At 40.0% G+C, this 24,444-nt stretch overlaps 1 protein-coding gene across 1 annotated transcript; it reads left to right on the top strand.

The window, feature by feature from the left end:
- The first annotated feature begins 4,021 nt into the window (after positions 1-4,021).
- Positions 4,022-14,551, top strand: UBXN2B (UBX domain protein 2B). Its single transcript, XM_056854344.1, has 9 exons — positions 4,022-4,144; positions 7,025-7,128; positions 7,519-7,590; positions 9,391-9,553; positions 10,710-10,796; positions 11,251-11,360; positions 11,964-12,101; positions 13,772-13,933; positions 14,163-14,551. Exons 1-9 carry the CDS (start codon positions 4,022-4,024, stop codon positions 14,323-14,325), a joined length of 1,122 nt encoding a protein of 373 aa, XP_056710322.1. The 3' UTR covers positions 14,326-14,551.
- The last annotated feature ends 9,893 nt before the right edge of the window (positions 14,552-24,444 follow it).

Here is a 24,444-nt window from a genome sequence, read left to right as displayed (position 1 = left end):
TTCATAGGGTCGCCATGAGTCGGAAGCGACTTGACGGCACTTAACACACACACACAACCAACACTGACCTCCGTTCCCCTTCTCAAAGGTAAGATTCTTAGCTTGCAAAGGGGCATGAAACCGGCAGTGAGTGGAGCAAATCCATCCCTGAATACAAAGAGCTCTGGCCAAACTAGCTATAGAATGGTGCTTTCTGACCTGCTTTTCTGAGGAACTTAAAGACTACCAACTTTATTGTGGCATTGGTTCCTGTAGGTTATCCGGGCTGTGTGACCGTGTTCTTGTGTGACCGGTCACACAGCCCGGATAACCTACAGGAACCAATGAACTCTGACCGTGAAAGCCTTCGACAATATTTATTGTGGTAAATGCTGGTTTTCACTCTGGTTTTTATTCTGAACTCTTCCAGCCTGAACTTTGCTTCCTTCACTGCTTATCATTGCTGATTTCTATATTATACTACTGTATATACTTAATGGGGGATATGGAATGGTATACTATAGCCAGATCTCATCAGATCTGGGAAGCTAAGCTGGGTCAGTACTTAGAAGGGAGACCTCCAAGGAAGGCTCTTCAGAGGAAGGAAATGACAAACCACCTCTGCTTAATCACTTGCCTGAAAACCTCACCAGGGGTCATTTTAATTCGGCTGCAGCTTCACACACATGCACACACACACGCTTAATGGGGTTGCCTTTGAAGATGGCTTGGCAAATCCAAATAGTACACAATGTGGCTAGCTGATTGTAACTGGAATACGTTTCTGCATACATGCTACATCTAATATAGCTACACTGGTTACAGAGGGTAGCCATGTTCGTCTGCAGTAGAACATCTAGACGCTGATGCTCCTGGACTCAAATCTAGCTGTTACACTGGTTGCCACTTTATTTCCATGCCTAATACCATATTTTGAAGAGAAGTGTAAGACTGAGAAATTAGGAGTTATATTTACTGAGAGGCAGCTCATTCCTGAAGAGGGTGGCCGAAGCTCCTTAGGAGCCAGCGTGACCCCACGCCAGTGTAGGTGCCACCTTATAATGGAATAAGGAGGCACCTATGCTGGCGGGGGGGCAACCATGCCGGCATACAGTCCCCACTGCCAGTGTAGCCATGCCAACAGGGATTTCCCACCATCGATATGTGGCGTGGCTGCACCACCTTTTTTGGTGGCGCAGCCTTGCTTTGTGCAATGGGGTATCTTTCCCTTCTTTTTGTTTTTTATTTTTTTTAAAAAAAATTGTCTCCATGGCAGGCGGGAAGCCTCAGAGGAGGCAGCATGGTTGTGCCGCTCCCGTCCACCGTGGATCTACCCCCCTTCAGGAATGGGGTCTTAGTGTTCCCATTATTGCTATTAGAGAGCAGTTTTAAAGAGGCCCACATAAGCAAGTCCCATTTTATTCAATGAGGCTTACTCCCAGAAACAATTTTCTTAGGATTTCAGCGTAGTGACACAAGTTTATGAAATGATCAAATCAATCTTAAGTCGTTCCTCTAATACTTCAAATAAAAGCAACCCAGAAAAACAAGACCTATGGAAAACTATCAGTATCAAAAATCCCTAAATGTATCACAAATTTGAATTGGCATATATGTTAACTAAGTTTCAACAATGAAAACTGACATAAGGACGATAAGTGTGATAAGTGTAACATTGGCCTTTCTAGCTTCAGCAATTGACTTGTGTTACGTGAGCATCATCTAGTGGCAAACATCATCTCTGTACAGAATTTCTTTTAAATCTTTTCTGTTATACTTTATTTGCAGTACACAAAGAATTTATCGGAGAGAAATCACAGTGTTCCAGCTTCCAAACTGCAGTAAATTAATGAGTTGCTGCACAGACCTGTCCTAATAACCATGATCACTTCTTGAAGCGACAACTGAATTTCGTAGCATCTGAAACCACCACATTTATTTCAGCAAGTCTGACATGGACATAGAGCCCACAATGATGTAACAGACAATATTTGGTGTGTCACAGTACTATACAGAGCACAAATGTGTACAAAATGCCATCAAAAGAATACCAAAACAATTCAATTTTCATTTAGTATTATTTACATTTATTGCAACCAGTAACCATTGGTGATAATCAGGCATAGCAAGGTCAGTCATATGAATACATACCTAAACAGTACTTCCATTGCCATGCTCTGGCTGAGAGCCAATAACATCATGGGACTTATATTTGGAGGATGTTCAGAGACGACTCTCTTATACCACATTCTTTAGGCTGCTGATTAAAATCTGTAGAAATGGCAGCAGAATTTTAACTTTTGAAATTGGGGGAGGGGACAAAATGTCTAAGAAAACAAGTACGTTTTGACCTGGTACCAAATACTTAAAATGCTCTGCACCGCACTGAAGGAGGTAGCGAGCGTAATCCTGAATGGAGGTGAAACAGCTGAGAAGACCCAGTCTCTTCTTGTTGCTGACCTTCCCTCAACAGATTTTAGGCAGAACAAGGCTTCTGAAGAAGCTCAAAATTGTCACAGGCTTGTACAGGATTTTTGGACTTTAAAAGTTTGAACTGGGTTCAGGAACCATTATCCATTGAAAAGTAGTCAAAGGAATTGCATGAGCTGAAGAAAAAATATTTTAAAAGAACAAACTTATAAAGACACAACACAGAACCTATGAAGTCTGCTATTTAACAACCAAAATAAAAAAATTATAATCCATAAATGCTCCCCACTTCCCCATGTCCAGAAGTGCATCAAATAATTTAATATTATTTGGATGAGAGAACAGTTGTGCTTTCTTTGTAAGTGAAATGTCCCTTTGTTTAACTTGCAGGATGTCAGGCCCACTCATTTTTTTCCAAATCTGCTATAAATTCTATAAAGGGCCCCTCTCTTTTTCTTGTGCTTCTAGCCCATGCTGACTTGGGTATGAGTCAAAACTGCAGCCGAAAAGACTTAAAGAAATCCTAATCTGATTTGAATAAATCTTCAGTCTATCAAGCCAGCAGGGCTGATCCTTCCCTTCCCAGACTTGCCTGTCATTATTGCAGTCACATACAGGGCATGATCTCAGATTCAGGTGAACAGCTTTCCCAGTATGTTCTGCCTCTGTAACATTGGTTTCTGGATTATTCCTCAGTAGGGGGCACATCTCTTCCAAGAAATCGTTTAAAAAGTCAACTAGGGATTTTTAAAAAATCTGATTCCCCCCCCCTTTGGAGTGAATCTAGGCTGCCAAACCCCATCTGTCCCCCCCCCCCAATATTTCAAGCTACTGTTTGAAAGGGATTGGCTAAAGATCCTAGCAGGGAAAGGGCAGGATGGATGGATGGATGGATGGATGGATGGATGGATGGATGGATGGATGGATGGATGGGTGGGTGGATGGGTGGGTGGGTGGATGGGTGGATGGATAACAGGACAATTCCTTGGGCCAGAGTAAACATTCATACTATCAGATTGTTAAAGGGACTGTCAGCTGCTCTTCCGTTAGCTTTGTGTCAGATGCCACAGCATTTTGTTTTCCTTAAGACAGTTTAATAACTGGCAACCAGTAAGGTTTTAAAAAAAAGAGTTTGAAGGATTTCCTAAAATGTTCAGTCCATGGATCTTTTTACAAGTGTGGGTATACTGGCAAAGGTCGAGATCTGATTAATGCCGCTGGTTATAAACCTGGGGCAGCTAATTCCTCAACTGACCTCTGTCGCCTGGAGATCGGTTTTAATAGTGGGAGATCTCCAGCCACCACCTGGAGTTTGGCAACCCTACCTGTCCAGCTGCCTTGGCGATGCACCTGTTCCGGGCAGGCGCTCCCTCCCTCCCTCCCTCCCTCCCTCCTTCCTTTGGGGGTGCGGGGTGGGCACTTTTCCAGAGCCCATCCCCCCCCCCCCATTCCAACCCGGTCGGTAAGAGGAGCGCTCGAAGCGGTCCTGCTGCTGGGTTCCCGTTGCTATGACAGCCCGCGCGGCCGGAAGAACTCCTCGCTGGCCCCTCCCCTCCCCCCGCAGCCCGACGCTCGAGCGCGGGGCGCGCCTCTTTCCCTGCCGCCGCCGAAGATGGCGGACGACGGAGCCACCGCCGGGCCGCCAGAGGAGGAAGCGGCCGTGGGGGCGAGCGAGCCACGGCGCGAGAAAGGGCCCCGGGGGGCCGGCCGACCCCCCACCGTCAGGGATTTACAGGTGCGGAGGGCGGGGCGTGTGAAGGAGGGCGCCTCGGCGCGGTCGCCGCCCCTTCCTGCTTGTCGCTCCGTCTCGCTGATCCCCCCGGTGAAAAGGGAAATGCCCGTTGGGGGGGGGGTTATTTGAATGGGGCAGGTGGAGGCCCACACTGCGGGGAGCGGGAGGCGCTCAGGGGGCGCCGTCTGTGGGAGCGAATTGCTCGGCGGTGGGCGGCTTGTTTTTCAAAGGGCTTTTCGGGGGTGGTGTTTTCGAACTGGTGTGCTGTCAAGAGCGCTTTCTTTCTTTTTTGGGGGTGTGTGTGTGTAATTTTTTTTATTTTTATAATATCAAACCAAACAAACAAATACAACAATAACAAAAAGAAAAAAGAAAACACAAAAGAGTATCAGCTAAAATTATACAAAGTTATAAAGTTCAACAGAACAAAAATACCCTTTTGACCCTCCACCCGCCTTAAACAGTGACCCGTCACCTGACTTCCACAGAAATGTCTAAACAGTTTTGAAAGTTGTTAATAATAATAAAAAAAGTAAATAAACTTGTTACTATAACTCACTAACTAAAATAGTAAAATCCCTTTTTGCCCGTTTATCCCAATATGTGATGGCCTTTGCCCAAGTTTTTTTTAAATTCTTCCATGTCTTTTCCATGTAGGAATAAGAGCGCTTTCTTTCTTGAGTAAGATGCACTTCTCTCTGCTAGCCTGTTTGTTTTGTTCCAGGATATGAAGTGCGGAAAATAGCCTTTTCTACGACATTGATAACGAAATGAAACCAGTGATACAAACTGATCCTGGAGGCCTCTCTGAATGATGTTTCAGTTTGATAGATTGTGGCTTTTCAGTTTCTGAATATTTGGTTTGCTTGTTAAAGGAAATAAATAAAGTTGCGTAACAAACTGGTTACCAAATGCAAGGAAGGATTTTTCTCCATGATGAAAGCAGTCATAGAATTGGGTAGTTCTTCATATATCACACAGTTTGTCAGGATGGGTACTTTGTCGTTATATTCTAAAATCAAAGTTTTATCAACTTTTATCATATTTTTATAAAGTTATTTATGAAAATGGCTGGCTTCATTGTTATTTTTGTTATCTTTATTAATCCCTGTTATACTAGAATTATAGATTGGCAAAATCAATTACATGGAGTGTTAAGCACTTAGGAAACAATGCCTGTTCATAATACTTTCTGGTTTTTGAAGGAAGAAACAAAACACATAGCAGTACTCTCTTTGTCTCATTGTTACAGCCCATTCCTGAGGCAGCAGTAGATCCATGGTGGCTGGGATCAGTGCAGCCACGCTGTGCCAGCAAAATAGGTGGCACAGCCCCGCCACCCCTCCACCCCTTGGAACGCCCTGGGAATGCCCCCCTGATGCTGGTGCAGGCTTTCCCTTCCGGGAAATCCCTGCCAGCGTGGCAACGGGCCGGCGGAGCTCCTGCCCTCCCGAATGCCGGCATGTTTGCCTCCACACTGGCATAGGTGCCACCTTATTCCGTGATAAGGTGGCACCTATGCTGGCATGGGTCATGCCGGCTCCTATGGAGCTTCACCTTCCCCCTCAGGAATGCGCTCTTATTGCAATAGCTCATGCTGTGCGCAATTCTTGCATTATGGAGGTCTGCCTATCATAGAATCATAGCGTTGGAAGGGACCACCAGGGTCATCTAGTCCAACCCCCTGCACAATGCAGGAAATTCACAACTACCTCTTCCCCACACCCCCAGTGACCCCTACTCGATGCTCAGAAGATGGCCAAGATGCCCTCCCTCTAATCATCTTTTTAAGATGATGTAGCACAAAAGAAGAGCAGCTGCCATGGCACAAAGCTGTAGAACAAAAGGGAGAATTTGGACAAAATGCCATGTCAAAGGTATGGTAGAAGTTGCACAGACACAGCTTTTGTTCTGTCATATCTTTACCCATTTCCTGATATAGACCACTTACACTGTTATGGAAAGCTTCAAAAACAATATAGTATCATTGGTTCTTGTAGGTTATCCGGGCTGTGTAACCGTGGTCTTGGAATTTTCTTTCCTGACGTTTCGCCAGCAACTGTGGCAGGCATCTTCAGAGTAGTAACACTGAAGGACAGTGTTACTACTCTGAAGATGCCTGCCACAGTTGCTGGCGAAACGTCAGGAAAGAAAATTCCAAGACCACGGTTACACAGCCCGGATAACCTACAAGAACCAATGAACTCTGACCGTGAAAGCCTTCGACAATATAGTATGTATACAAAAACACAGCAGTATGTATTTAAGTGTATGTTTAAGGACCAAACTAGATGTGGGAAATCCACATGTATTTATATCCTATAGCTAAAGTATGGGAGGGTTTTTTTTTGTGACAAAAAGTGCGTGCACAGCCAAAGGAAACTTTTTTTCTTAGCCTAATGCACTACTTGAAGTGAGTCAAGCAGGAACAAAGGTGCTGAAAGCATGAGAGAGCAGGAACATAGGTGTGGTTTGGTTAAAAAACAGTGACATCCTTTTGGGCCTAAAATGTATGAAGATCATTCATCTAGTCTATATGACATAGCTCGTAACATTTCTATTAAGATTTTCCTTTAGAAGTTAATGAATCTAAGTATGTCCTTATTGTTTGGTTTTCCCACGTTAATACTGATGATAAAATCTAGTCTTTTAAGTGCTGGCTGTTACGATGAAGACATTTAGCTGATGTGTTAGTCTTTTATGGCTCTTGAACAGTTCACTTAGCAAATGGCTGTTCTTTCAATGTGATTTGAATACAAAAATAGCTCTCACACACAAAGTTGCGCTTGAGCAGTGTGGTAGCACTGTGGCTTATTATTGAGCTTGTGTAGTTTATTTCTTATATTAGTAAACATTGCTTAACTCATCTGACATTTCATATAGCTTGCATTGGCTGGATTATATGAAGATGAAATTAAAAGACAACCATTGCATTCTGATAAACCAACTTCTGGAGAGGACAGTCATCCAAGATTACCAGTTCAAAGGTAAAAAAAAGACATTATATTTATAATTATATTAAAGGTAGTGTTAACTGTGGTAGAACAATTCTTGTAAATGGGGCATCTCAAGCACTTGAACAAATAAGGTTTCTTAATGTAGAGGTGCATGTTCTTATATTACTGAATGGTGGTATTCATTAAAAGGCCAAAGAAGGCCACATAAGGTTGTAGAAAATGTTGACCACTGGTGATTAAGATAGTGATTTGCAGTAGACTTATTTTTGTTACTATTTTGGGTTTATCAGGCTTGTATGTGTCTGTTACAAGTTATATAAATTACACAAGGGTTTGGATAACAGAGGTCCTGGCAACATAATTTAACACAAGACTGGTATAATAAAATAAATGGAATGTTACATAAATATTTCTTGGCAGTCTTAAAGTTAACTCCTTCAGAAGTTTGAGAAAACCAGAAAGAAGTATGAGTGATGACAAGGATAATCAAAGGTATTGCAAATGAACAAACTGTAAATGATATAAATCATTCATAACTAACTTACGTTTTTACATTTTTCCCCCCTGTACATTTCTTTTATTTTGTTGTTGTTGTTAAAGTAATTTCTATGTTACGTTGCTTTTGATGGGTTGCCTAGATAAGCCTCCAATTTAAGACACAATTTTTTGATATTTGATTATATTGTGCCTTGGTTCTATACATAACTATGTGGTATAATTTTCCCAGCACCTTTTGTGTGTGTGTGTTTAAATTTTTGCCATTTGGAACTGTTTTTCAAAGTCTATTTTCTTGTCACTTGCATTTTGTCACGGTGACAAATACTGCTGCCCCTACATATGAGAACCACAAAAACAGTAGCTTTATCAAGCACACAGGGAGCTGCAAGATGTGGATGACATTCAATTGCCATAACTGTTCTATTGCCATAACTGGCACATCTGCAACTACCATATATGAAATTATGTTTAGTTGAAGATAACTGTAAATTAAGTTATATTTTCTATTACGAAGACTTGGGATTGTGGGTTAATGATGAATCTACCGTCCAAACAATTTCCAGTTGTTTAACTGTCCTGATTTTGGGTTTTAACTTGCCTTACTTTTTAGCAAACAAAAAACAGCAACGATATGCGAAAGATACAAGTGGTATTTATTTATCATATCCACTGTTGCATAAGAAAATATTTAATTCTGTAGAGAGGCAAACTTGCCCATTACAAAAATTAATGCAAAAATTAATACAATTATGATTATTCAATGAATACACCGTGCATAGTAGCATGTGTAGCTCATCACTTTGTCCAAGAGGAGTGTTGCAGGTTCTTTCGACAGGTGTCCGGTAACCATCTGTTTCGGCTTATATCAAAGCCTTCCTCAGGGACCACTAAACCATAATACAGTAGCTTAGTACAATGCATAAACGCAAAAGTCATAAGGAAAAGAATACAATTAACATATAGCAAAACATGAAATGAAATGCGTGTTGGCAAGTTACTAACAGCAAGCGTGTGAGTATTTCATTTCATGTTTTGCTATATGTTAATTGTATTCTTTTCCTTATGCCTTTTGCGTTTATGCATTGTACTAAGCTATTGTATTATGGTTTAGTGGTCCATGAGGAAGGCTTTGATATAAGCCGAAACAGATGGTTACCGGACACTTGTCGAATGAACCTGCAACACTCCTCTTGGACAAAGTGATGAGCTACACATGCTACTATGCACGGTGTATTCCTTGAATAATCATAATTGTATTAATTTTTGCATTAATTTTTGTAATGGGCAAGTTTGCCTCTCTACAGAATTAATTATTTTCTTATGCAACAGTGGATATGATAAATTAATACTACTTGTTTCTTTCGCATATCGTTGCTGTTTTTTGTTTGCCAAGTTATTGTCAGCACGCTAACTTTAGTTTGCTTTACTTTTTAGCAAAGCAATCCAAAAAGCTCAAGCAACGTAAGCTAAGCTCTTTGCTAAACTTTTTATTTAATTTGTAAATTTAACTTGGGGTTTATTTGGCTTTACTGTTTGAATTTTGGCAACTGATCATTTTTCAGTCCTGCAGTGATGATCTGTAGTATGATTATTTAACCTTCATCAGTACAATAATATAGTGTATTATGATTCTTAAAGCAAAAACAAACAAATAAGATCTAGAGAACTTGCTGACTGTTTAAAGAAAGGCTTGCCTTTGTTTCAGTAGTAGTATTTTGCCTGGAAAGTGGTTATCTTTGAAGGTTACTGAAAAACTGCCACTAATACACTATCTACATGCGTGTGTGTTTAAAGATATTATTCAGGTGATTCAGAATACAGGGGGCTCCAGATAGTCGGATCATCCAATATAACTCCCAGCAAAATTGTTGATGAACTTTTCAAGGAAGCAAAAGAACATGGTGCAGTCCCTTTGGATGAAGGATCGAGAGCTTCAGGGGATTGTTATAAAGCTAAAGTGCGTATGTGTGCTAATTTTCATGGGAGGGGGGAGCAGTAATTTTAATCCAGAGTTTTGTACCTTTTTTATGTGTGCCGTTAAGTCACAGCTGACTTATGGCAACCCGGTAGGGTTTTCAAGTCAAGAGACTTTTGGGGGTGATTTGCTGTTGGCTGCCTCCACTTCATGACTCTGGTGTTCCGTGGAAGTTGCCCATTCAAATACTAACCAGGGCCGATCCTGCTTTGCTTCTGAGATCTGACAAGATCATGCTAGCCTGGGCCTATCCAGGTCAGGGCATGTTCTACTTAGCAAATGCTAATGAAATTTGTAAGAGTAGGCTACTTGATTTTCGTATTTTAAATAATTCTGCTTAAATCTTTTCATAATAAAACATGAACTGAATTTGAGGAGGGAAGCATGCATCCTTTTCATAGAGTCTTAGAGTTGCAAGGGGCCATCTAATCCAACCCCCTGCTCAATGCAGGATCAGCCTAAAGCATCCCTGATAAGTCTTTGTCCTGCTGCTCCTTGAAGACTGCCAGTAAGGGGGAGCTCACCAGCTCGCTGGGCAGCTGATTCTGCTGCTCAACTACTCTCATTATAAAACGTTTTTTTGTAATGTCCATCTGGTACCTTTTCACCCATAATTTTTACCCATTATTGTGAGTCCTATCCTCTGCTTCCAACAAGAACAGCTCTCTGCCCTCCTCTAAGTGACAGCCTTTCACATACTTAAAGAGAGCAGTCATGTCCCCTGTTAAGTGACTGAATTCAAGTCAATGTGTTCATCATGAGGAAGCATAGCCAGAAATCAGACTGAAACCAGACTGAAAATATTACTTTGCACTTACTTAATTACATTATTTAATCATGTTTAGAGTTAGTCTATTGTTGTTGACTTTTTGACAAATCTTTGTATTCCAGCTGCTAAAAATACTTTGCAAAATATGTTGTGGAATAGAAACAAAGTATTTATGCAATTGACTCATTAGAAATTGTATAAACCAGAACTTTGTCTTTATTAACTGTACAGTAGAAGGAGATATGCTGAAAGTTTGTAGTTAATAATGACAATGATCCTGTTCATACAGTATATAATTTAACTATTAAATAAGTATAAGTCAGTGTTGTTGTTTTCTAATACAGATTTATATTTTAATTACTTTATTAGTCATTTTCTGGTGGTGGATACGTATTGGGCCAATCGTCTCTAAAGCGTTCTGAATACATATATGGAGAAAATCAGCATGGGCAAGATGTAAGTAACTTTCTGGAGAACAGAATTTCCTAATATGCAGCATAAATGCTACCTCCAAAGAACTTCTCCTTCATAAGCCATCTCTACCTGACTGATAGTTTCAGAAACTCACAGCTGGGTACAAGATAGGCTTCTCATGAGTTGCGCTTAGTACTGACAGTAAAAATTTTACAATATCATTTTATACAACCTTTGATAGTAGCTTCAGTGACAGATATTTGAACTTTTAACATGAAGAAATGTGAATTCCTTTACACCTTTTAAGGTGAAGAAAAATATCTTAATGGAGATGGTCAGGGTACAACGGAGAAAAAGAACAAGTAATATGAATTTTAGAGCTAGTCTTACAGAATCAGAATGTAATTGTCATGATAGTTATTTATATAATGAACAGACAAAAGTTGTATCTGTTTGATATATATACCATTTCAAAATGCATCTGATTTATTGATAGGTTCAAATACTGCTAAAACTGTGGAGGAATGGTTTCAGTTTAGATGATGGAGAGCTGAGATCTTACTCAGATCCAGTAAATGCTGAGTTTCTTGAATCTGTTAAAAGAGGGTAAGTTTATGGTACCAGTTCTGTGACTTGTAACATCAAAAATGAATTTTCATAATTTTGGTCAATACATGTAGAACTGAAGAAATACCAAACCAAAATACCAGGCTTATATGTACAGCAAATCAAGGTTGTTAGTATTGTATTCACAATAGTAGTATCTTATGCCAGATTTCACACCTACAGATAATTTCAGTGACAAAGAGTGGCTTGTGAGCAAAGCATATATAGTTCTATCCCTCCTACTTACTTCCCTCATTATATTTCCATCATATTGGTAATAAACTAGCTACTTCCTTTACATGGTGGAGTGTATATGAAGATTTAGAAAGAATTGCTATATTAGTAATTTAGCATAACACCAGATATAATATATAAAGAATGTGATCCAGCCACACTTCATCTCATGGTTAAAACAATGGGAAATAGTTTTAAGTATTTTAAAATGTGGACAATATAAGCTTGGACTTAGTCTCCTGAATATGATATGTGTATACTTGACTGTGGAATTAGTGTTACAGCAATTCTCTTTGCCCCCACTCTTTAATTTGTATTCTGTGGTCCTGTGTAACATTGATTGTTCTTGGTTTTGCTTCTGTCATCCAGAGAGATTCCTGCAGAACTTCAGCGCCTGGTGCACGGAGGGCAAGTAAATTTAGATATGGAAGATCATCAGGAGCAAGAATATGTAAGGCCTAGATTGAGATTCAAAGCATTCAGTGGCGAAGGACAGAAGCTTGGAAGGTTATTTTTTTAATCCTTAAATTGTCTTTTTTTTAAAGTATGTTGTACCTTTCAGTTTGCAATTGAAGATGGCAGTAGAGAATACCATACAGACCATTCTGTCCAATAAACTATCTGCAGGTGACCTCCATCTTCACATATGCAGACCTCACTGGCTTGTAAAATAAGATTTGGGGTTAGTAATTTTTATTTAATGCAAAAGCTGGGGTTCTAATAGTCTAAATCAAAATATATTCTGTTGCTGACTAAACTCACTTTCTTTAGGCTGCTTAAAAGGTTTGCTGACTGTCCTTTACTAGTAGTATTGAAAATGTGGTCTGCAATGTTTATTGAAATATGTCTGTTATATCAGTTAATTTACACAGTTCTGGGCTTCTTTTATGACTGGACTCCTGGGGGAGGCTATGGTCCATAAAATGAGACTGAAAGGAGATTCTCTACATGACTGTCAGAAGTTTCGATTTACTGGTCCGGGCTATATAAATAGCATTTCATCTGTTTAGCCAGTGACTTTCTTAAAGTGGAATTTTCTTCTTGGTTTTGGATATATTAAATAGTAGTTTGCATGGAGCCTTCTTACAATAGAGGTAGCTTGTCCTTCTTTAACAAAACGTACAAATAGATCTGTTACTTGTCTTAGGTGATGGAATCAAATTTATTCTATTAGAATTGATGCTAGAACAAAGCTGGATGGATTTGTAAGCTTGTTACCTGACAGACTTTTTAAAAAACATTTGCTCTTAAATAAAGTAGACATATCAAAAATTCAGTTACTGCAGAGAATTTAAACATAAAAATATATTTGCCTGGTACAAATTTGTCTTATTTGACTTATTATTTATACAAAAAAACTGGCATATCAACTTTCCTTTATTATTAGCTCATATGACCAAAGATCTTGAGCATAAATTGTACATCCTACAGTTAACAGTTGAAGCAAAAATATTTATTTCTGTATTATTTAGTTGCAGTAGGTAGTTTCTGCTATCCCTGGATCCCAGGTGAAGTTTTTTCAGTCAACCTGACAATTTCACTTCCCTCACCAAACCTATACTATTAAAGTTCTACAACTGACATCTTCTCCCAGTCTTTGCAGTTAGATTATTGACTATGGTATGACAACAGTATGTAATTCTTCTGTCCTAGACTTTGTGCGAAGTTTCTCTGCTATTTAGCCCCTTTTCTCACATTCTTTTCTCATTTGCCACTATATTCATCAGAGATATGCCTGTTCCACAGTCTTTTCATTTGGGTCCACTTCCTACTGTGGTCCCCTTTTGACCATACTATCTCTTGTTCCTTCTTTTCACTGAGGTTACTGCTCCATAAAACTCCTGTATCTTTCCCATCATTCTGCCAAAGGCATCTAATTCCTGTGGTTCTTAGGACCTGTGTGAATTGTTCCCCAGGGCACTAAAGATGGATAGTTTGCTTGTTGACCTGGGAATGCCTGGTTCAAGGCACAAAATCCCCTATAATCAGCATTTTTTAGAGATGGGGGGTTAAGCAGATTTACTCTGGATCCAGATCGATATTGAAGTAAGGCCATATTTAAAAGATTCTAAGTATATTTCATTACAGGTTATTCCTATTTATTTCAGTAGAACATATTTGTATATATATTTCACGATGTCCTTCAGTTAAATTACTTTTTGCTTCAATTGCTTTAGCCTTACTCCTGAGATTGTCAGCACACCTTCTTCACCAGAAGAAGAAGAAAAATCCTTTCTTGATGCTGTCATTTTGGTTGATGACTCCGTACCAACAACTAAAATTCAAATTAGGCTTGCAGACGGAAGCCGATTAATACAAAGATTTAATCTAACACATAGGTAAGTTAATGTGTAACTTTAACTTCTTACTGTGCCAGGAGATCTTAGTTTCATTTTATCATCCATTCTTGTCATGCAAAGGACATCATTGGTATTTACAGAAAAAATCAGGTTAGGTTTTTTCAAAGTGTACCAGCAAAGTTGTAGAATAGAATTGCATTACTGAATGCCACAAATATTTAAATAGACCCTAAGACTAAAATGTGAATTCTTCTATACTTGCTAACAGGATTTTAGATATTCGAAATTTTATTATCCAGTCTCGTCCTTCATTTGCAACCACTGACTTTGTTCTTCTGACTACATTTCCCCATAAAGAACTTACGGATGAAAGCCTAACACTAGAGGAAGCTGATATCCTGAACACTGTGATTCTTCAGCAGCTAAAGTAAAGGTTGAGTGCAATATAGCTTCTGGGAATGGATAATGTGCCATATTGTTCTATGCCAGTGCTTCCAGTAAGGTGGGGGGAGGGGGAAGAGCAAGAAGAAACCCGGCGGTTTTTCTGTTAAGAAGATCCATCGGCTTTTAATACTGTTCTGTCTTCCAGTGACAACTCGTCTGAAATGAATTTCAGGGAGCTTTCTTGATACGTATTAATTTATTTTGAATTCTTCCCAAACTGTTTGCATAAATTGTTGTGAATTTCAGTATTTATTGAGGTGGGAGACAACATTTGTTTTCAGACTTTTTTAAAGGATGTTAATGCAATTTTGAAGCAAGAGGGCTTTTTTTCTTCACACTTGATAAGACTTGAACTACGGAAGAACTTCATGCTGCATTAGCTAACAGCCATTAAAAAAAACCCAGAACCTTATTAGTTGAAGTATATTTATGTCCTATTATGTGGTATGGAAATACTTTGTTCACAGGTTGACTTCTTCCCACCTATTTAGCATGATCTTAACACATTCTGCAATTCACAGTGGGTAGCCGTGTTAGTCTGTTTGCAGTAGTCAAAAAGGGCAAGAATCCAGTAGCACCTTAAAGACTAACAAAAATATTTTCTAGTAGGGTATGAGCTTTTGTGAGCCACAGCTCACTTCTTCAGATACAGCTAGAATGTGAATCCATCGGTCTTTAAGTAGAGGAACAGTATGTAAATGTCAATAGCAGGCTTGATGGGATTAGGTGTGATATGCAGAAGAGTCTGTGATGTCCAGGGGAGAGATGGGTGTGGAGAAATCAGCATTGGTAATGGGCCATGAATGCAAGGTCTTTATTCAGCCCAGGTAAATGCATTGACTTTAGTTTGAATATCAACTGTAATTCAGCAGTTTCTCTTTCCAATCTCCCTTTAAAATTCCTTTGTAAGAGAACTGCTACTCTTAAATCTGCAACAGAATGTCCTGGAAGGTTGAAATGTTCACCCACTGGTTTTTGAATACTGTGGTTTCTGATGTCAGACTTATGTCCATTTAATCTTTGTCTAAGAGACTGACCTGTTTGTCCAATGTAGATTGTGGAAGGGCATTGCTGGCATGTGATGGCATAAATCACATTAGAAGATGAGCAGGAATATGAACCTGAGATAGTATGGCTGACATTGGTGGGTCCAGAGATGGTGTTCCTAGAATCTATATGAGGGCAAAGTTGGCACCTTGGTTTGTTGCAGGCCTTGGTGCCAGAGTCCATGTTCTTGTTAAGTAGTTTATCATCATGGGTGAGAAGCTGTTTTAGGTTAGCCGGCTGTCTGTAAGCAAGAAAGGGACATCCCCCCAGTGCTTCAGCGAGGGAAGTGTCACAATCCAGCATTGGTTGTAGGCCCTTCCACAGTCTACATTGGACAAACAGGTCAGTCTCTTAGACAAAGATTAAATGGACATAAGTCTGACATCAGAAACCACAGTATTCAAAAATACAGTATTCAAGCCTGCTATTGACATTTACATACTGTTCCTCTACTTAAAGACCGATGGATTCACATTCTAGCTGTATCTGAAGAAGTGAGCTGTGGCTCACGAAAGCTCATACCCTACCAGAAAATATTTTTGTTAGTCTTTAAGGTGCTACTGGACTCTTGCCCTTTTTGACTACATTCTGCAATGTTATGCTGGTAAAATATTTGGCCCATTCAAGCCTTCACCTTTAATCTCATGGATTGTTATTTCAATTGTGAAATTGATTGCTGAATAGATGCGGGATTAACATAAGAACATTTTATATGAGAATTTCATGTTACAAAGTATGAACCCTAACTTTTGTGAAAGAAACAAGACAAAATACCGTGGTAGAATAACAGATTTTAAAAATAAGAACCTCAGGGTCCACAGTTAATGTCTCAAGAATGATTTGTGGCCATATGAAACACATGTAATTGAGGGCAAATTTATGCTACCCTTCCATCAACTGCTTATGCAGAAGCTCTAATGCACACTTACCCAGTCATTTCAGTGAAGAGACGCAGGCTACACACTCATTTCTAAAACCATGGATGGCCTCCCTCCTCCTAAATATGTGCAGGATATAATGCACCTAAAAGTCCCATTGCAAAGCACCCCCCCCCCAAAAAAAAAACATTGAGTGAGATGTTTGTGTGGCTAGCTGCTGTTTTGTGATTCTGGTTTTGCAGTTTCCAATGGTGATCAGGTCACATGAATCATTTTCCGCAGCTGTGATTTGATGGAACTCTGGTTGGCTCACATGAAGACTGTTTTCATTGGTGCCAGATCATGGCTTGTCTTGTGATTGTCCTCTAATCTGAATAATAAGGGAGGCCATACCCAGAGGTATTGCGCACTGCAGTTTGTAGTTGCTTTGAGGTATTGTGCACTGCAGTTTGTAGTTGCTTTAAGGTTCCATGTAGGAGTACCCAAATTCAGTTGTCAGCACCCCAGCACTGACTCCCCTCACCCCAGGTTTGCATCCTACCCTGAAGTCTAGTGCAAAGGTCACCTTCCTGAGAACTGGAAACACACACACACACAAAACTTGAAGGGGAAAGGGGAGAGCAGACTTGGAGTCTTTGGGCATACGCAGGAAGACTTGTGGGAGGGGAGGAATATCTTCTGGCACTTCATACTGTGCTTTGAGGAAAGAAAGAAGGGGCAGGAGGAATTTGGGGTCTACCACAAATAATGGCTGGCTGCTAAGTCAAATAAAACTATGTAAGAATGACAACTGCATAGATAACAGTATTCCCAGTTAACCACTGTGAGCATAAATCTGTTGGCTTGGATCCACCCATACAGTGCGTCTTCTGCCGCAGCCTGGGAGCAGCATTTGGCCTGCACCAGAATGGGGGAAATGAGGAATAATCATGTTGTGTGGGCAGAAATTTTCCATCTGCAGAAATGCTGTGGCAGCTTGCCTAGTTTGGAAACTAGGTGATTGTATGAGGGTACACAATTATAACTACGGAGCTGTGTATACAAATTGTACCTTATCATCGGATTATCATGTGTTAAAATTAATCCATTGTTTTACTGCAGAGTAGCACTGAGTTAATTTAACCAATGTAGTTTCCATTAAGATTGTGTAAAAGTTGGCTAGTTTTACATCTGGAGGAACCTCTAGGAAAGGTACCTGTTGAAGGAGACTGTACGTGCTGTATAACTTGTGTTCCATGATGGCTCAAAATCCAACAGAATTGCTTTGGAAGTGCATCTTTATTTTCAAAGATAGACATGGAAGAAGCAGGCTGTGTTCATCTCCCTTTATGAACATTGTCAATAGTTTTTTCTGTGCATTTTAACTGGTAATTTTGCAAAGTGGATAGCTTTTGTTTGGGTCAGTATTTATTTTAGCATTTTCACCATGAATGTTGGCACATGTAGTCATAGTGTTCAGAGATGCAAACCTTTTAAAGGCATCTTTGAAACATTTTCTTTGAAATCCAAGGAATACTTTGTAAGTCTAATGTCTGCATGTTTTAACCAATCCCAAATTCTTCATGTGTGCTGATCAATAAAGAACATTCTTTTGTTGACAGTGGCTCCATACCTTTCTTTGTATGGGCTTTTAATTTAAAAAAACCTGAAAAAATGGTTGAGTCCAACTTTGTGGCTTGTCTGCAAGCATAAATTTAAAGAACAAACTGAGCCATGAACAGTTAATGAATTTTTTGAGTTAATGAATTTCATTTCAGTTAATTTCTTGCCCAGCTAACTTTGTAGCTTGAAAACAGCAAGTCGTATAGACCCAAATATTTCAGGATGGAGAAATAAAAAGGCCACACCAGTCACAGGAGATAAATAATAAGGCCAAGGCTGATGGTGCAGAATAGGTAAAAATATATTTTATTACTCAGATAAAATTCTGTGAAACACGTAGGGAAATTTTATCCGACTAATAAAATATATTTTACCTATTTTGCACCATCAGCCTTGGCCTTAATTTTTTATCTCCAAATATTTCAGCCCAGCAGACTTGGACAGGAAATGCTAATGGGCACTGAAACAATACTGTTAAAAAAAAACCTTCTACCTGGATCATAAAATAGTGCCTGTGCCAGAAAGTTAGAGATGTTTCGAACTTCATCTGTTTTCTTGTTCTCCTTTCTCTGAAAAGCGGTAATTATGCTTCTGCAGAGTAAGCTGCTTTCAGGTGGTTTCTTGCCAATCATCATTTTGCTGTGTCACTAGTTCTGTCAATCAATCTATGACTTGACTAGTGGCATGGCTGGGGCTTATCTGGCAGCTCCTGCAATCCCCACTTTCTAATCATGTGGCTTTCAGCTGTTGCTGATAAAAAGGCATTTATGTGTAATTGCTGCTCAAGGGGTATCAGTTATTAAGTCAGCTATTGTAATGTGTTTTGCTTAAGTGATTCTTTGATTAATGTCAAACAAGCCAGCTCTGGGAAAAACTTTTTGCAGGTTTATTAGTGCTGTTAAGGACAATGCTGTCACAGCTGTTTGCATATATGTTCAGGGGATGTGAGGGCCATCTGGCTGCGACATCTGTCACCCCATTGATCGCTAGGGTTGATTCGGCTGATCTGGCTGGCTAGGCAGGTGTCCCCTACCTCCCTCACCGCTCCATGTGCGTCGCTCCCGAAGCTGCGCACTCAGTGGAAGAAGACGACCATCCCAGATAGGAGCGTACCGTTCTTCGGTCAAGGGTATACGATATATGTTCAGGCTTGCTTTATTTAAAGTTTTTGATCTGGAAGTTCTCTTAACACTGCAAGCTTGAATGTAAAGACATTAAAGCCGCATTCAGCTGTCATGACAAACTCTGCTTAAAACTTCAGTTAAGGCTTGGTTTGGAATCCTGGCTTGCAGGAAGAAATCAGCTCCCAGTTTGCTGAGGCACCTGCATTTGAACATCACTGTAAATTGAAGCTACTGTTAAATGTTAAGTTATTTCTATTCTGCCTTTCCTTCATCCATTGAAGTATTTGATCAAGCACCATATGTAAGATGGGGTGGGAAGGCAGGTGGCTGGAGTAAGGGGAAGACATCGGCACAGCAAACAAGCTGCATTCATACATGACTTTGTTAGACTTTTATCTCTAGTTATGAATCCTAGATGAACAGATAGTTTTGCAAAATGACATGCCGTGCTGAAATTGTTTTCAGAATGAGGTCCGATAAATAATTCTGCCTCGAAAGAATCTGCATCCAAGTTCATTACTTGACCAAAAACGACGCATTATAATGGAAACATCATGGAAACAGATTTTCTGTTTGCCTCATACCATTTCAAACAGTACCTTTCAATGGCAATCTTTTTGGCTTGACTGTCACTGGATTTTTGAAGGGGCCCTTACCTTAAAAGGAGCTTTGAGGTGTGAGCATGTCTCCCCTTCTGTTGCTTACCAAGAGAGAATTCAACACTCTTTAAAGGAGATTATCTTGATGCGTTTCAGGACAAAAATATCTTCAGTGTCTATTAAAGAAGGTTGTGTCTGTATCTTTATTTCCTTATCAAACAACTGCAGCAATAGCTTTTTAAAAAGTTGACATCCACAGTTTTAGAATTTGGCCTTGATCTTAAGAACTTTCAGTGAAGTAGATTTCATGGGAAGGCTCTTTGCTGATGCTACCATACATCCCATAGTTATTGCTGAGGTTGTGGGTCTTTGGCAACAATGTGGGGTGATGTGCAGAGAGCTGCAGATGGAGGGAGGAAATTGTCGTGTCTTTGTATTAACGCTTGCTGTGGTTAAGAGCTCACAAAATGGAAGGGTGGGAAAAAGTGATTTCCACCAAATCCCTGTTCTGTTAAAAGTTGTTGTCTATACCTTACATCTTACCCCATGTTTTTCTTCTAGCGTTTATGAGTGGCTCCTTGCTCCCTTCCCCCACCTAGGATAAGGAACAATGGTACCTTCCATGAGCACCGCTCTGGATGTAATTCTTCAGAGCCAAGCTTTTGTGTTTTCATAAATTGGTGTGAGGTGATGCTCACTGGAACAAAAAGTCATAACTGTAAATACATGCTGATGTCACTTAAGTGGTTGAGACTTAGAGAGAGATCTTGAGGTTGTAGTGGATACCTCAGTGAAGTCGACTCATGGTATGGCACCATGAAAAAAGGCAAACTCCATGCTGAGGATTAGGAAAGGCACTGAAAATAAGATAGCCAATATTGTAATGCCCTTGTATATATCTTTGACACAGCCTCATTAGTAATACCGCATACAGTTTTGGTCCCTGAATCTTAAAAGATATTGCAGAGCAGGAAAAAAGTATGGAAGAGAGCAGCCAAGATATTGAAGGGGTTGGAACACCGTTCCTGTGAGAAAAAGCTGGGACAATTCAGTTTAGAAAAAAGTGAATGGGGGGCATGAAAACAGTTTATAAAATTATGCTTGATGAGAAACAAAATGTGTCACTATCCATTTCTGAAATAAATCAGAGATTTTAATTATAACTAATAATGGCCCCATAAACAATTATGGGAGAATAATGGCTTTTATTGAAGTAATCTGCTTTAATTGGTTTATAGATTGGAGCCACAGTAAATAAAAATGCACCATCCAACATGGAAGTTGTTTCCACCTTTAGCCCATGGAGCTTATTTAAGAGGTAACACATGACCGTTGTGAAACAAGTCATGCAAATGAACAGAGCGGCTACTGCAACTGGATATTTCTATTTGGACACAAAGTAGATATTGTTTCATCCATGTATGTTAGTTTGATTTCAGCCTCAGAACCATTTCATGTAATTATACTGCTTCATTATTATATATATATATATATATTATATATATATATATATTCATTATTTTCATTATATATATATATATATACACACACACACACACACACACACACACCTAGCATTTTAAATAGGTGTCAAATAACATCTTTTATCTGTAAGGTGTTGCTTATATTTTTTTCTGTATTAACATAATGTGTTTTGCACTATACCATTTCTGGGTATTATTTAATGGAAATTATTTCAGTTGTTCAAAGGTTCAAGGATAATTGGTGCTGCAATGTACTATATCGGTGATTAAAGATAGCTGTAGTATTGAAAGGCCTTGACTAGCACTGTTCAAGGCTATATGTTCAAGGGTGGGTACTATCAGTAAATAATCATATGCCTTATCTGCTGTATTGTAAAAAGACACGCATTTCTATAAGGTTATGGCTGTCGTCTGGGGCTCAAACTACAGATGATGCTGGAAGATGTGTTTTCACCCCTAGATCTGCTACTATTACGTAGGAAACCAGAGTAAGAAGTATAGTTTAAGCAGCAAAATGAACAAGTAAAAAAGTTACTAATCCCCCCTCCTGGTTTGCATTCCTGACCTGAGTCCCCTAACTTCCCTTTTTCAGTTGAGCTCTGCTATCAAAAGTACGCCTTAGTAGGACTAGGGTTTGAAATTCATACCATCATCATATTTGTATCCCACTTTTCAATCCTAGGGAATCCCCAAAAATAATTACACAGAATTAGCTAAAATACACTGAAGCGCTAAACACATTTAAAAAAAAAAGAGCTTCTGAACTACAAAGAGAAACAACCTATTTTGTATAATACTTCTGAACTACAAAGAGAAACACCCTATTTTGTATAATACCAAAAAAAAAAAAAAAATCACTGGATCAGCAGCAGGATAAAAAATGAACTAAGTTAAAACATTCTTAATTGTCACAGTATTGACAATGAGAAAACTAACCAAGTAGAAGCAGGCCTCATGGGGGAGTCCTTGGGGCAATCTCAGAGAAGGCTCCCCCCTGCTTACAACCAGCCAACAGTGGCCATTTCAGTGTTCTCTAGGAATAGCAGGTGAACCAGTAGGTAAAAAGTACCTCTTGCAACTTTTGCAACCACTCCATCCACAGACAGTGAGGTATCACACCCCGGACAGCAAGCCTAATCTTCAGGCGTATTGTAAGTCCGTGCAGAACAAGTTGTATACTTATCCCTCTGTCAATGTTGCCAAGATCCAGGAAGCCAAAATTCTCAAAGAATTAGAGCATCTTCCTTACAGGGAAAAGCTAAAGAGTTGGGAGGGGGGAGGGTTAAGTTTAGAACAAAGATCACAAACAGGGATGACATAACAGAATTGTTTATATGTTTTATTGTTTTTAGCTTGGGTCCTTATGTAGGTATTGGCTGATCTTGGATCATAATAAAATGAAATAACAGAATAGTATCCACCTTGAGAAGGTTCTGGAGAAGCAGCCTACACATTAAAAGTTAACAAGCAATTAAGAGCCTCACATTAAAAACCCAGCCAGAGTATAAAATATTGAGCAGCTTAAAATGAGTCACATAAAACAGTTCTCATGCTAGAAGCAGACTATACATTCAATTTTAAAAGATCAACCCATGAACTGGCTTGGCACCTAAAAGATGATAGGGTCGGCACCAGACAAGCAGGGGAAGTCTTCGTGATTTTGGGGGACTTGAAGAAAAGTCCAGGTTGGTGCCCCAGAGTCACTGAACCCTCTGCTGCCCCCCACCAGAGTTCATCCCCCAACACTACCCCAGCCCAAAGCAAGGGGTGCCCTCAAGCCAGTTTCCAAGGGGGCAGGTGCATGTTGCCACCACCAAGCTGGCTGCCGTGGGGGGAGGGGGGTTAGGACTTGTGGCTGCTGGTGAGCCAGTTGCCAAGGAGGCAGGTGTGCTGTGCCACCACTGAGTCAACTACCAAGCCCTGGAGAAGGGCATGTGCAGCAGTGGAAGCCTGCTCTCCCTGTTCTTTCCCCATCCATCACTGAGGTGGGGACATGGGCTGTCAGTGCCTGGGGCAGCTGCTCCGGATGCCCTATGGCTAAGACCACCCCTGCAGGCAAACCTCAAGGGGGAAGGGCAGATGAGGTGCCACAACTAAAAAAAAGCCCGCCCACCTCACCTCTAAAAACAGGGTCACAGAGTAGGGTGTGTGAATAGGATCTTAATTGGTGGGCTAGATGGTACAGGAAGAGCTAAGAGTCCAGTAGCACCTTAAAGACTAACAAAAATATTTTCTGGTAGGGTATGAGCTTTCGTGAGCCACAGCTCACTTCTTCAGATACAGCTAGAATGTGAATCCATCTGTCTTTAAGTAGAGGAGAGTGAATTCAGACAAGCATTAGTATGTAAATGTTAACAGTATGTAAATGTGAATAGCAGGCGTAATGTGATTAGGTGTGGTATGCAGAAGAGTCTGTGATGTCCCTGGACATCACAGAAGAAATGAGCTGTGGCTCACGAAACTCATACCCTGCCAGAAAATATTTTTGTTAGTCTTTAAGGTGCTACTGGACTCTTGCTCTTTTCTACTACTGCAGACAGACTAACACGGCTACCCACTGTGAATTATCTTCAGGAAGAGCTAGTCCTTCAAGTACCCTGTCTCCAAGCTGTTTGAGCCTTAAAGGTAAGAACCACTTACAATTGTGCACAGAAACACACAGCTTTTGCAGCAGGTAATGGCAAACCACCTCAAATTTCTCTAGCCTTGAAAACCCTGTGGGGTTGCCATAAGTCAGCTATGACTTGACAGCAAAAAAAAAAAAAAAATCCCTTGCCTCCCCCCGACAATAGCCTGGCTGCCACATTTTGGACTAGCTGATGTTTCTGAACTTGTTTCAAACTTGTGATACCATGTCAAGTGTATCACAGAGCATCTAACTTAAATGTGATCACAGGATGGATCGCCATAGAAATGGATGGAGAAACTTTTTCTCCCTGTTCCATAACACTAGTAGTCATCAGCTCCACCATGTGACATGATGGACAGTAGACTCAGGTCAAATTACAAAAAATGTCTCGACACACAAATGCATAAATAACTAATAGAACTCTCTGCAGGTTGTATTGCTGGTCACTGGCTTAAATGACATTACAAAGCTGCTAGACAATTTCATGGAGGACCAGACAGACAATTAACAATTGTCAGCCACAAACAGAACCTCTGTATTCGGAGTCAATATCTCCCTGAATACCAGTTGCACTGCAGCATGCAACAGCAGAGGATGGCTAGTGCATTTATGGTCTACTTTTTGGATTTCCTGGAGCATCTGGTTAACTACTCCATCTGGAGCAGAGAGACCATTGGACTGATTGTGCAGAGCTCTTATGTTCAGCTCTAAAACATCCAGGACTGAGTAGACTGATACAATTT

Source organism: Euleptes europaea, chromosome 8, assembly GCF_029931775.1.
Source record: "Euleptes europaea isolate rEulEur1 chromosome 8, rEulEur1.hap1, whole genome shotgun sequence".
Classification (NCBI taxonomy): Eukaryota; Metazoa; Chordata; class Lepidosauria; order Squamata; family Sphaerodactylidae; genus Euleptes; species Euleptes europaea.
Note: the sequence above shows the minus strand (reverse complement) of the source record. Positions and strands in the feature narration are given on the sequence as shown.

What these genes read in the sequence shown, in the direction of transcription:
- UBXN2B (XM_056854344.1), top strand. Translation starts at nt 4,022, where the DNA reads ATGGCGGACGACGGAGCCACCGCCGGGCCGCCAGAGGAGGAAGCGGCC. An exon ending in GAAGGACAGAAGCTTGGAAG is followed by an intron (nt 12,102 to 13,771) that starts GTTATTTTTTTA and finishes CAATTGCTTTAG; the next exon opens with CCTTACTCCTGAGATTGTCA. An exon ending in AGATTTAATCTAACACATAG is followed by an intron (nt 13,934 to 14,162) that starts GTAAGTTAATGT and finishes ACTTGCTAACAG; the next exon opens with GATTTTAGATATTCGAAATT.